The sequence below is a fragment of the Anolis sagrei genome, chromosome X (assembly GCF_037176765.1).
Source record: "Anolis sagrei isolate rAnoSag1 chromosome X, rAnoSag1.mat, whole genome shotgun sequence".
Taxonomy (NCBI): Eukaryota; Metazoa; Chordata; class Lepidosauria; order Squamata; family Dactyloidae; genus Anolis; species Anolis sagrei.
The window spans coordinates 17,148,711-17,163,119 of NC_090034.1; the positions used below are offsets into that span (position 1 = coordinate 17,148,711).

General features: G+C 40.7%; 1 protein-coding gene across 9 annotated transcripts in view; it reads left to right on the forward strand.

Annotated features, from left to right (window-relative positions):
- RBFOX1 (RNA binding fox-1 homolog 1) overlaps positions 1-14,409 on the forward strand; it is a 1,606,230-nt gene that overhangs the window by 148,369 nt on the left and 1,443,452 nt on the right. For all 9 annotated transcript variants that reach the window (XM_067473372.1, XM_067473373.1, XM_067473365.1 and 6 more), the window contains exon 2: positions 7,258-7,317. In XM_067473372.1, coding sequence (XP_067329473.1) covers positions 7,258-7,317 — 60 coding nt within the window. The remainder of the gene's footprint in view (positions 1-7,257; positions 7,318-14,409) is intronic.

Consider the following 14,409-nt stretch of genomic DNA (forward strand, 5'->3'; position numbering starts at 1 on the left):
AAACCAAAGAGCTGGCGTTGTCCGTAGACACCTCCAAGCCATGTGGCCGGCATGACTACGTGGAGCGCCATTACCTTTTCACCAGAGTGGTACCTATTGATCTACTCACATTTGCATGTTTTTGAACTGCTTGGTTGACAGAAGCTGGAACTGACAATGGAAGCTCACACCACTCCCTGAATTTGAACCTGTGACCTTTTGGTCAACAAGCTCAGCAGCTCAGTGGTTTAACCACTTACCAATGAACACAGAATTGAATTTCACAGGTAGATAGACACAAAGGGATGTGCAGCTAGCATTGAGGTGGGGGGGATTAGGAGGAGGGTATTGAGATACAACCTAATTCCCATTTGTTGATCTGGGTTTGTTTCATTGAGCCAGTGGAGTTAATGACCTTAACAGCCCAGTGTTTTCCCCTCTGGCCATTGTGAAGAGGCTGTTTATTGAAGTCTTCCTTGGCATAGCTAGAATCGATGGTTGGAATAGGATGGTTCATCAACTCATTAAACACTACTTAGAGTGATAATTTTGGATAATGGGGGGATTTTAAGAGCATTAATGACAATCTGCAGTCAAGATATGGATGGAAAGGGATTGGAAGGCACTTTGTGGTCTAATGGGAAGGAAAAGGCAGAGAAAGAATCAAAGGGCGTAATCCTTCTAGCTAATAGTAGGAGCTGGAGTTAGCAACAGTTGCTTCTTCTAGCAAAGGAGGATAGCTATGACAGTTAAAGGTAGTTAAAGTGGAATCACACTGTTATAGTTTTGTAGTGTGAAAGGACTTTCAGTCTCCAGAATAGACTTGTGTGTGTTCGAAGGACTCCAGATCTTCTAGGATGTACTGAGCTGGGAGCATAAACGTGTAGCTAAAAGTGGAGGAAAAGTTCTCATCAGGACACCTGTCTGCTTTGCTTTTCCTGTATAAACAATCTTTCACTTGACCTTTAGTATAACATTTATTTTTGAGCTGGCCTTTATAATCCATTAATGGATTTCTGCTTTCTGTTGAACAACAGGTTTCCTTTACCATTTCTCTCTAATCCTTTGCAGCCTGTCATATGTCACTTGCTGATCACTAGAGATGGAGGGACCCAGTTAGTCCCATCCCTATCAGTTCCACATGTGTTCATTTGAAAATGGATTCCACCCTATTTCTGCTGCATTATTTTCTTTTTTTTTTAAAAAAAGAAATGCACAAAAACAATCATTTTTGGACATCTTTCTTCACAGTATTTAGAAGTGCATGTAGACTTAAAGTAACCATATTAGTAACTTTTTGAAGCAGAACTAGGGATTATTTGAGCCTCTTGGGATCCATTCCACGATGTGTCTTTTGATTCTTTTTTCTCTTGTTCCATCAAACAGGGTTATATGATATGAAATGTTCACTAAACTCTCCATAGTTCTGAGGTTTCTCTCTGAAATAATCTAAGGACCTTGGACAGCGCAGTTACAGTGTACACCAGGCATGGGTATTTTGTAGGGCTGGGCGGTTTCGTTTCGTTAATTCGTAATTCGTTAATAATTCGTTAATTTTTTCAGTTACAAAACGATAACGAACCATTCTGGAGCAATTATTAAAAAAACGAATTTTCAAAAACGTTTTGTAAATGCTTCGTATTTCGATATTGTATTCGTTTCGTTATTGTTTTGAGGTCGTTTCGTTATTATTTCCGCATGTCTGGGCCAGTTTTATGGTTTAATTAGTGAAAAAAAATTATAATATCACACCAACAGTCAACAACAGAGGGAGAGGGAAGCTTCAGAAGGTTTTGGAGGTTTTTTAGCGTATTTCGCGGTCGCGTCCACCATTAACGAATCGATTCGTTATTGTTTCGGAAATCGATTCGTTAATTTTTTACCATTTACGAAATTTCGTAAATATCGAACTTTTTAAAAGGAAAATTTTGTAATTATTTTAAATATCGAAACAAAAAAACCCCCCAAATACAAATCGATTTTAGAAACAATTTTTTTCCGTTGTTACCCAGGCCTAGTATTTTGAACTTCAACTCCCACCATTCCTAACAGCCTCAGGATCTTTCCTTTTCCCTCAGCCTCTTAAGCTGTTAGGAATTGTGGGAGTTGAAGTTCAAAACACCTGGAACCCAAGTTTGCCCATGCCTGGTCTAGACCAAGCTGGATAAAGTGAAGTCTGAAGACCTCTTAAGCCCTTGGAACCCATTCTTCTACAAAGCCCTGAGACCTCTCCTAGATTAAAGTTGGTGAACTTTTGGGGTACTTTTTTTTAACTTGAAAACCGGCTAAATGAACACCAACTGAGCTACAAATGCTTCCTTCCTTCAACCCATCAGAGTCCCCCAACTCACAAAAGGCGCCAAATTTGTCTCATATTGGAAGTAATGTGATGCCATTTCTGATGCATTGAGATTGAATGGTTCAGTTCACCAAAGGGGTATTGGGTGAATTGGATTCTACTCTATCCAAAGCAGCTGACACCTGATTTGGACCAACATCCAGAGCAGATTCCCAGAAAAAAAAACTGGAAAGATCAATCACCATTATTTATTTATTATTTATTTAAAACATTTATATTCCACCCTTCTCACCCTGAAGAGGACTCAAGACTGAGCACAACATACAAATGGCAAACATTCAATGCCGGGACATGAAATCCTTCTATGCATACATAAACATTAAAAACATTTATCTCAGCATTAAAAATCACTGGAACGTCTCCCATCTTATGTCCAATTTTAAATTTACCTTACCAACCCAACTTTTTTTTTTTTTACCAAGCTATTATAAGCATTTTTCTCCTGCCTGCTCCCCTGACACCCTGCCGTTATTTTGAGATACCTCCCCTGGCTCGTGCTATTTAGTTTTTAGAATGCACTCTTATTTTTTTAAATCGAGTTCTAAAGAGAGATAGCATTTTTATATTGTGCTGACTGCAACAAACACAATACTTTAAGTGCCATTTTGCTCAAAGCAGGCGTATGCTGTGGGTAATTGCTTCCTACTGAATTCTCCTCTTACTGATATTTGTTCAGCAGCGTTTGGCCTGAGAAGTTCCAATTGGTTCTTGCTTTGTATGCATTCATTTACCTATTACATTTTCATGGATTTGCCTGTAATGGGGCGGATGCCCTCCTAATCCACACCTCTTGTTGTCTGTAAGGCACTGTGCTTCTTCTATTGACTTAAAATAAAGTTGGCCTGGATTTGTGTGGCTACTTGGAGGTCAGTCCTCTCAGCAGAGTCTTCCTTCCTTCCTTCCTTCCTTCCTTCCTTCCTTCCTTCCTTCCTTCCTTCCTTCCTCCCTCCCTCCCTCCCTCCCTTTCTTTTTCTCTCTTTTAATAATAATGATGGAAAACATTTCTGATTAAGATTATGCCTTCACAAATGGCTCTGCTTTTGTGTTCTTTCAAGCCATTTGCAATATATGGGAACCCTTATTTATTTATCATATCTAAAGTGAACCAAGGGTACAGTTATAATGTATTTTAAAACACAAAGTTTAAAAACTTGGCAATATCTTAAATGTCCTTTGACCAGTAGCTGTCCACTTTGGAGTGCCTCTGGTGTTGCTGTAAGCAGGTCCTCCATTGTGCATGTGGCAGGGCTCAGGCTGCATTGTAATAGGTGATGTGTGGTTTGCTCTTCTCCACACTTGCATGTCATGGATTCCACTTTGTGGCCCCATTTCTTAAGGCTGGCTCTGTTCAGTGCCTTCCAAGTCACCCAGTCTTCTGTGTGATCAGTGGAGAGTCTTTCATTCAGTATCAGCCATGGCTTGAGGTTCTTGATTTTAGCCTTCCACTTTTGGAGTCTTGCTTGCTGGGGTGTTCTTGTGAATATCTTTGTAGATCGTAGAAAGCTATTTCTTGATTAAGGCATTGGCATGCTGGCTGATATCTGAACAGAGGATGGGCTGGAGATATCACTGCTTTGGTCCTTTCATTATTGGCTGCTTCTTCCCAGCAGATGTCAAATGGTGCAACACCAGCTATACAGTGTAATTTCTCCAGTGGTGTGGGGCGTAGACATTCTGTAATTATGTGGCATGTCTTATTAAGAGACACGTCCACTGTTTTAATGTGGTGAGATGTATTCAACACTGGGCATGCATATTCAGCAGCACAGTAGCAAAGCGCAAAGGCAGATGTCTTCACTGTATCTGGTTGTGATCCCCAGGTTGTGCCAGTCAGCTTTCGTATTTATTTATTTGTCGTGTCAGGGCAACCAGTCAAATTATATTACATTTCTAACAGAACAAAGCAAACAAACAGACAAAATACAAAATTTGTGAGTTTGGTAGTTGATTAAATGTCCTTTGACCAGTATCTGGCCACTTGGAGTGCTTCTGGTGTTGCTGCAAGAAGGTCCTCCATTGTGCATGTGGCAGGGCTCAGGTTGCATTGCAGCAGGTGGTCAGTGGTTTGCTCCTCTCCACACCCGCATGTTGAGGATTCCACTTTGTAGCCCCATTTCTGAAGGTTGGCTCTGCATCTCGTGGTGCCAGAGCGCAGTCTGTTTAGCACCTTCCAGGTCGCCCAGTCCTCTGTGTGCCCAGGAGGGAGTCTCTCATTTGGTATCAGCCATTGGTTGAGGTTCTGGGTTTCCTATGATATTGTTTCTAGCACCCACTTCTTGCTTGATATTCAAGCAGTGCTTCTTGTAGGTCGGAAAATCCTAAAATGAACCTATCATGGATTCTTCATGGTAAATTTGTTCATAGAGGGTTTGCCATTGTCTTCTCCTGAGACTGAGAGAGTGTGACTTGCTCAAGGTCACTCAGGAGATTTTATAAATATGCATTTTGTTAATGTTTTGATGATATGCATAGACATTCCCCTTGTCAGTGTGTTGATGTGCAACAAGACTGATGAACAAAGCACCAATGTGCCTCTGTTCTAATGTGCATTGGTGTCATGGTGCATTGACTTTATTAAGCAATACCCCCAATATGCACCAGTTGCTTTGCCAATTTCTCTTCATAGGAAAGCAATAGCAGTCCTTTGCAAGACAAAGAAGCTATGGGACTGCCTGGCCATAATTCCTGCAGATGCAGAACACATACGAAGACATAGGTCTCCACCAGGAATCTGGCCCTGATTTGTATGAGAGACTTATATTCATCCAGCATATGTTGTTACATCTAGACTCTGACAGTGGATTTTTCGAAGGGCCTGCGAATTAGACAAGGGGTAGCAGGTGTTCGTTAGGCTAAATTGACCTTGAAATTGATTTCTCTATTTTATGACTTTCTATAAGGAGATTAGTGTCAGATCTTTCTTCTTTTGCAACTTGGAACCATTTTCATGGCAATAGATGGTGCAGACGGTCAAATAAATTGCTGGCAAAGGGATATGTGATGTCAAGAGGGCAATACGGAGCTCGTTGCCATTGATTATTTAGCCACTGATTTGTAGGATCTGGGGGCAAATGCTCCAAATTGATTTCTTTGGTTAGAGAGCAAGCGAGGGGACAGGGCTGTTTATAGCCAGTATGTACTTGGTGCTGTTGTTTTGGCAATAGATTACGAGCAAAGATATACCAGGTTCCAAAGGATGAGGACAGCCCCCCCCCTCATCAATTTATTAATTTGATTTATTGATATATAAATTTATACCTCACCTATAGCTAGTGGTAAAGCACCTCTCTTTGTCTCATGACAATTTTAAAAAACAATGCAATAAAGAGGTGTAAACACAGTGAGAAACACTATCTGAATGCAGGGATAATAATACAAAGGCAAAGGCAAAAGCAGTGGATGAAACAACTCTTAAATAAAGTGGGCATTAGCAGATAATAACTTTAGAGACTAGAAATACCTTCACAGACAGGCAAGAGGCATATATAGCAGGAGTCACATCATATAGGAGAGAGCCTTCTCATTTGTGCCACCCCTTCCATTGAATTGACCCCAATTCTGGTGTTATGACAGTGGCTTTTAATAAATGTGGCTTTTAATAAAAACCCACTGTACCATAATGACTTCACCCAATGCATATACCTACATGATGTTATATTCTTTTAATGGCAACTTTTAGAACGGTCAATTGTTTGTCATGTTTTTAGAATGTTTATGTTATTGATTGAATGTTATTGTCTTGGTCTACATATTAAATTATTTATTATTGTGACTGTCTTCCAATTCTAACAATATGGGGTGGGATAGAAATACTGTAGATAACTAGCTGACTAATGATGTAGAATTAATGCAATTTAACCTCACTTTAATTGCCATAGCTTAATGCTATGGAATTGTAGGAGTTGTTGTTGTACAGTACATGATCTTTTGCCTCCTCTGCTAATGAATGGTGGTGCCTCACTACAGCTTTCAGGATGCATAGCATTGAGCCATTTTAGTTAATGTGGTGTCAAACTGGGTTATATATCATTATGTTCACTTTAAGTACCCCAAGATAAAAGCCTGAAGCCTGTAGGATTAGTATGGAGATTCCCAGTCTAGGGGAATGAGAAAAACAACACTTAATTCAATATAATAATTATGGCTTATTATTTTATTAGCAAGTGTTGTTTTTGTTGTTGCTGCTGCTGCTGTTGTTGTTTCCCTTCATTTTTGACTTAAGTCACCCTACCACAGGTTTTTATCTGGGGCTGAGAATTTGCAACCCATCCAGAGCCACAAAGTGGGTCTCCATGGTGTTATGGCTATAAGATCTACACATGGAGTCCTTTTGGCTATGTCATTAAAGGGACAAATAGGGATATGTGATGGAAGTGGATGTCAGAGAGGCAAATGCAGGAACCATAAAGGTGTTTTGGGATACAATAACAGGCTATCTACCTATAGATCTTGGCAAAGGAAGTAGCCCTTTTTCTCACTGCCGTTATAGGAGAGCAGTGTGATCAATGCTCCTGGGTACAATTGATGTATAAACCTTTATATGTGTAATTATAGGGAAACATTTCTAGTCTGAACAAATAGATGTTCTCTGTGTTAGCAATACAGAACCTTTGAAAATAAAGCTTATGAGGTGGCCAAGGATATTTTCCTTTTTATAACGTAAAATACAAATCCATATTGAATGTGAAGGCACGAATCTTTCACGCTTTACTGACTGGGTCCCTTAGAGTTCAAAAGTAAACAGGGAAAAACATACCTTGTTGTATGTTTGGAGAATACCTTCTATTATCTTCATATCTTTTTTTGGGGGGGGGGGGGTGGAGCGGATTGAAAACATGTGAATGGGTTTTACTCAGACAGTTAAATGATCTCCGATGTGAGATTTCTCAACCCTCCCCCACTCTATCTTTTAATTCTAGGGCTATAAATCTGCGGTGATGGAATTGACTACCGGTGCCAGGAATGCTCCTCAAGGTCCAGTAAGTTGAAACATTTTGCTGAATGGATTAGATTCTGAAACTGCTTTTTTGCATTCCTTTTTTTGGTTTGCACTCCTTTGATCATCAATCAAATACAATCTCTTTCTCTCTCTCTTTTTAACACCCAGAGACAGATCTTGCGTGTCCTGGAAATGAGTGCATTAGAGTTGGCTAAATATCCTCAAAAGCTTGAATGTGCGGCATTGGCAGACTTGTCAAATGGGGAGAAAATAGTTGCAAAGCACTGTGGCCAGTGTTTATTAGGGACTTGGGGAAATCCATCTGGGTTGTGAATGCTCATCATATGGAGCATATTGGGATGGACTCCATTTGATACAGGGGCACAAAGGAAAACAAATCTGTGACAATGTAAAGTTGTCAATGAACTAAGAGTTGTGTTTGGAAATGCTGCTTTGGGGAGCTAGAACTCTTTGAATTTCTGAGCTGAGGTTCTGGGAATGGTTTCGTGCGTCATGGTCTTCAGTTTTGGAAACTGTGTAGAGCAGGCATGGGTAAACTTGGGCCCTCCAGGTGTTTTGGACTTCAACTCTCACAATTCCTAACAACCTCAGGTCCCTTCCTTTTCCCCCTCAGTTGCTTAAGGAAAGGAAAGGGCCTGAGCTATTAGGAATCGTGGGAGCTGAAGTCCAAAACACCTCAGGGCCTGGTGTAGAGTATACATCCCCACTTTAAAATGTACATGTAGAGACACATTTGCCTATTAAGGATAAAATAATCCAAGTGCAGTAGCATTAGAATTCTTCAGAATACATAGGCATGGAAATGAACCTTCAATGATTATAGTGAGGATGGAAACAATTGCAGCCTTTTATGGCTCCCAAACTCCTCACAATTATTGGGCAATGGCTCATTCTCTGACCCCATCATAGCAAGCTATTCTTGGAGTGATGCTTCATGCTGTTGACTGGAGTTTTCTCTTAATGCCTATATATGTTCCATTACTCTAATACATAACATTGTTCTAATATTGCAAGTATAGATCTCAGTTGTTGGATGCAGTGCATGATAGCCTTTAGGCTGTATTTTTGATGTGCATTTGATAAGGTCATCTTGCACAATGTAGGTGATCTTTGCATGTGTGATAAAGCCTCATTGTTTAATAATATCAGCCATAACAACAACAACAACAACAACATTAATAACAATATTTATATTCCGCTCTATCTCCCCAAGGGACTCAGCGCGAATTACAGTATATTTATTTATTTACTTGCTGTATTTATACCTCACCCTTCTACATATATAGGCAAACATTCAGTGCCTTTTATACAGTGAACAATGACATACAATACACAAACAAAGGCAAAGGTTTCCCTTCCGTCTCCGGCACCTGGAGACAATGCTCAACTCTGGCCACTGAGAGGTGCTCTTGTTCCATTTTCCATGTGAAGGAGCTTGTTGTCCTGAAACCCTCCTGGTTGTATTTTTGCCGTCATGACTGCAGGGTGCCTTTTACCTTCCTGCCAAGGTTGTATCTATTGATCTACTCACATTACATGTTTTCAAACTGCTAGGTAGGCAGAAGCTAGGATTGTCAGTGGAAGCCCGACCTGAGGCTTCAAACTGCCAACCTTCCAGTCAGCAAGTTTATCCACAGCTAGTGGTTTAACCTACTAAGTTACCACAGGCATGTGGTCTTTTGCATTTTGAGGGAGTAATACAACTCCACACTCCTTACATCTCTCTCTCTCTCTCTCTCTCTCTTTACCTTTCCTTTATCCCGAGTTGCTAATGCATTCAGGTGTGCAGGTTTTTGTGTTTTAAAAGATTATCCTAAAAATGACAGTCACAGCTTCCACCTGTATTGATTTGTCTGGTGCTGGCATATACACAGAGAATGAAGAAATACTGAAAAGAGGGCAATTGATATGTGTGTGTGTGTGTGTGTGTGTGTGTGAGAGAGAGAGAGAGAGAGAGAGAGAATTAAGAAATCATGAGACCATTGTCATAGGGGAAAGCAAGGATGTGGGCATGCATTTGGGAAAGGAAGTCCTTATAATCAACAGTGGTTTGGAAATCTGGAAAGAAAGAAAAGAAGAACTAGAAAACTTTGATCTGACAATCTGTTTTTTTCTTTTCAAATTCACACTTATGTTTAATATATTTTAAAAATGTAGGATGGAGTGTGATCCAACTATCTGCCTCTGTATTTGTGTTTAATGGTGGAAATGTGTGTTCTGGAAGCATCTAATGAAATCAGAATTTCCCTGACCAGTAAGAACTGGTGGCTGCCATTCATGATTTGCTCTGCATTTTTGTTTAGACATGAAAGGATCTCTCCAAGGTGCTGAACCCTTCTTACGGTCCAAAATAAACTGTTCGAGTCTCTAACTGTAACTCATAATCTAGGTTTGGCCTCAATCAGAGATGGGCAGACAATCTGCGGACTGTACACACTCCATTTTCAGTAACTTATCAGATAGATACTGTTGGTCCTTGTCTTCTTATATATTTCTGCAAAATTGGAAGAGATTGGGTAGTTATTTTCTGATTTGAAATAAAACTATTTTGTACTCCAAAAATATTGAGGTGGTTGTCAGGGATGGTCTGGGCCTGAAAATATTGGTTGCTTGGAGACAAAGGAAGCCCACCCACAGCTATAAATCTATCTATTTTTATTGGGCACACACAAAAGTGGAAAAAGATACAATTAAAATTATTGCAAAACAATATAAACGAATTACATATGCTGTCCAAATTACTGGCAGTCCAGTGTTTAAGTGGGTTGATGGAAATCAGCCAAGCTGAAACCCTGGCCAGTCTGCTATTGCTTGTGGTAGCCTTAACATACGCTCTTTGGAGTTTTATTGGATTGCCTCCATTTATATGCTGGGGAAAATGTGGTGATCAAGGGCTTGAAGGAAGGTTTGTGGGAGATTGGGAACCAGACACCTTCTTATGCTATCTACAACCTGAAATGTCACAGGTTAGAATCCAGGGGAGCAGCATGAGCTCCTGCTGTTAGCCCCAGCTTCTGCCAACCTAGCAGTTTGACAACATGCAAATGTAAACAGATCTGAAACATGCAAATGTGAGTTAACAGTACTCCATGCAGTCATACCAGCCACATAACCTTGGAGATGTCTACAGACAATACCGACTCTTCGGCTTAGAAATGGAGATGAGCACCAACCCCCAGAGTCGGACTCAACTGAACTTAATGTCAGGGGAAAACCTTTACCTTTACCTACAACCTAAGGACTGGAAAACCCGCGCCCTCAGCTTCCAGATCCAATAATTATACATGATTTTCATATTCCACCCAATTCCTATGCTGATATAGGATAGGAGATTTTGTTTTGTTTTGGGAGATTTTTTAAAAAAGCAAACAAACCTCAAACTGAAACCAAGACAGTCAACACAGGGCTCTGAGCCCTATAGGTTTGTCCCATGTAGAGTAGAGCCAAAAAAGCTACTGTTGAGTGGCAAATCAACATTTAGGCAAATGCCGCCATTTCAATGGGTCTGTTAAAGTTGACACTAACAATGATGGCCAGTGTATTGTTGAAGGCTTTCATGGCCGGAATCACTGGGTTGTTGTAGGCAAAACATCAGGAGAAAATGCCTCTAGAACATGGCCATATAGCCCGAAAAAACCTAAAACAACTCAATGATGGCAAGTTGTGCCAAGTTCTGAAGTGCCGAGGAAGGCTTTCATATTTAAGCATGATAAGGGTTGTGTGAGAATGGTTTGAAGGTGCTGCGATATCTTCATACCTCTGTAGCATTTACCATGTCAGCATGTCTAAATGATTCCAGATTGAAAATGGCAGTAGTGTTGCCGATTTTTAAAGATCTCACCCACTGTATATCAAAAGGACCATATCTGGCAGGCTGAAAGGAAAAGAAAAGCCTCTGCTTAAATTATAAACATTTTAAAAGTCTTTTGGATCCTCATCTGGGCTCATTAGGCATGCAAGAATTACAAAGCATGACAGATTAGACTTGAGAGTCAACTTAGCTTTGGTGACATCACTCATCGAATCCCATGGGATTTTGCATGCTGCCTAATAACTGCAGCTGGCATTCAGCATAAATCCCTTAACATTTGCAATAACGTTTCAATATAGTTCTGTTGAGATGCACAACTTACAAAGGCAGTAGATGAAACATATGTACACATCTCACAAATACGCCTGTATTTGAGAAAGACAAAAAATAATATGCTTAGAAATGCAATAGTTGAAGATAGGATATTCCATTCAAGAGCCAGTATAGTGCTTTGAATGTTGGAATCTGGGGCCCAAATCCCCACTCAGCCATAGAAACTAGACTTCTGCGCAGATTTGTTTTCTTGCATTTCCTTCCGTACCTTGGGGAGCCCATAACAGTAAAGGCCCTCCCGGAACTAAAACTCATCTGACACGAATGCAAGTGGGAGCCAATATTGGCTCCTCCTTGCCATTCAGCATCACAGTTGAATATTTTTGATTTTCCTTTATTTTCTTGATTCTTTTTGTTTAGTGAGATTAACTGGGAGTTGGGGACTTGAGGGACAATGGGTGGGTGCACGCTCTTTTAGCTTCTTTCTCTCCTTCCTTTCCTCTCCTTCAGAAAATACTTCTAAAAGATGGAAATAATTATTGATAATAGTAATCCTAGCAAACAGAAAGAGAAGCCTACCTCTCCTCTAGAGTATAAAGTAGAAACAGCTTTAAGGAACCAAAACCCCAAGCAGAAAGGAGATTGTAGCCTTACAGCCAAAAGAGGGGATTTTTAAGGTAGTCCAGGGAGGATAGCTCCACTGAGCTCCAGGTCATCTATCTTCCTTCCCTGAGCCTCCTTAAAATGTCTTGGAAAGCTGCAGGTGCTGGAAGAGAAGGAAGTGTGCGCCTGCCTCTCCTCTAGAGTAGAATGTAGAAACAGCTTTAAGGAAGCAAAACCCCAAGCAGAAAGGAGATTGCAGCCTTGTAGGCAAGAGGGGATTTTTAAGGTAATCCAGAGAGGATAGCTCCACCAAGCTCCAGGTCATCACTCTTTCTTTCCTGTGCCTACTTAGAATGTCTTGGGAAACTGCAGGTACTGGAAGAGAAGGAAGTGTGTGCCTGCCTCTCCTCTAGAGTAGAACAGCTTTAAGAAGCAATAAACTTGCTCTTCTTCTCTACAAAAAAGAAGGGAAGGGATCCAGAAACTTAAAGAGCAGTAACTCTGATGTTTTTTTCAATCCAAGTCTTAATGAAGGATATGGAAGGGGAGCATGTGGGAAGTTCCCCCCACTCCCCCCACCATAATAGGCTGGTTAGGGTGCTTTCTTAACCTGACACCCAGGCCCCCTTGAAGGGAAGAAAAGAAAGGCTCCCGGGAAAAAGGGGAGCCTCATAAGTTCCAAATTGCCGCCGATGGGCTGAAAATAACAGCACCTCTCATTTTTGGGAGGCACTGGAAAATTGATATGGTGGGCTCCTGGTATCCGGCAAGCAGAAACATATAGCAATTCACCTGAAATGCACAAGCCTTATAGAAACCCAGTGGGTGACTTTAGACATTTTCTATAATATTGGACTGTATATCAGAGATTATTGAAACCTGTTTTCCATGTTGCTTTACCTTCTGGAATTGATTTTTTAAAGATGGGAATAATTCCTTGCCTTGCTAAGCTGCAGTCATCTGCCATTTTGGAACCTGAGAGGTTTTAAATTCCTATGGAAATGACTGGACTGTTTTCCCATGTGGAACATCTACGTTCAGATCAAGGTTTTGCAAGCAAGGCAAGGCTGCTCGTAAACTTCTATTATTGTTCCTTCCTGTCTGCATGAGAAGAAAATGTGCATGAGATGTATATTTCATTGTGTACATACATTCATAACTTTACTATTCAATGCAATGGTATATTGCTTGCATAAACAGTGCACAGTTCTTCATGCAATGATTTCCATGATTCTACCTGATGTAGAAACTGCATCAAGATGCTTTTGCCTCCATTTGGTAAACTGGATCCACTCCCTTTTTTTTCTTGATGAAGAAGTGCTACTGGGCCAAACTGTGGGGGGGGGGGGGCACTTGGAAGTCATTGCTGATTTTGTCTTTGCTGAAACTTAGCAGGAAATTAGAATGCTTCCCCACAGTGAAATATAAAGAGGGTTTTGGGAAAGCAAAGCAAGCACAATTGAAAAGGCAATCGTATCAAACATAAGGGAATACCATTCTCTGTGGCACTAGCTTCAGGTGATGAATCTGGTCGAACTTTAATGTTCTGGGTTCTTTCATTCCACTGATGGCTGCTTGTTGGCTAGAACTAGTGTGCCAGTGGTTTAATGAGAGGAAGAAAAAGAAAAGCAAGAAGAGGGGAGGAAGAGAGGAAGAATCCAGGACACATCCAAGGAAATCCTCAGGAAAAAATTGAAAATGTGGCAAGATGTGGCAAATATGGTTGTTTTTGCAGTAAACACAACAGCAGCAGCAACAGCCACCTAACATAAAAGACTCTAGAAGAAGATATTGGAAGAGTCTTATCTGAAACCTAGAAAGTCCAAGTATATAGGTCTCTCTCTATGTATAGCCACCACTATGGTCTCTATATCTCTAGTGGAGTGTGAATAGGATTGGAAAAACATGTGTCTATGATCCTACAGCCAATTGAAGGCTGAGGTCACCATCTGACAAGACCTTCTAAGGGCCTTGGCAGATCTTGATGAAACATGTCCTCAGTCTGTGTCTACCTGGGATCATAGTTAATGTTTACAGGTTTCTCTGATAGCCCTCATCCAGGTCTCCATCAGCCATGGAATGGCTTGAGTGGGTTAGCTAATATAGAACAAGTGCTAGAGGTGATAGTGGAGTTCCAGATGCAGAAACCCTATGCATCTAACTATGTTTCCACAGCCAGACACAGACTGAGGACATCTTCCACCAAGATCTGCCATAGGGGTTTTGGTAAATGAATTTCATACACTTGTACCTCGCCCTTCTCACCGCCGAGGGGGGATTCAGAAGACATCGTCCACCTGCATGTGACTATGAGAACATAGCATGATGCTTTTTTCCTTTTGCTCTCTACTAGCAGTGGAATCACTATTGATGGCTATATCTATATCTATATATAGAGATAATTTTCTTGATTTCAGCTGGAGC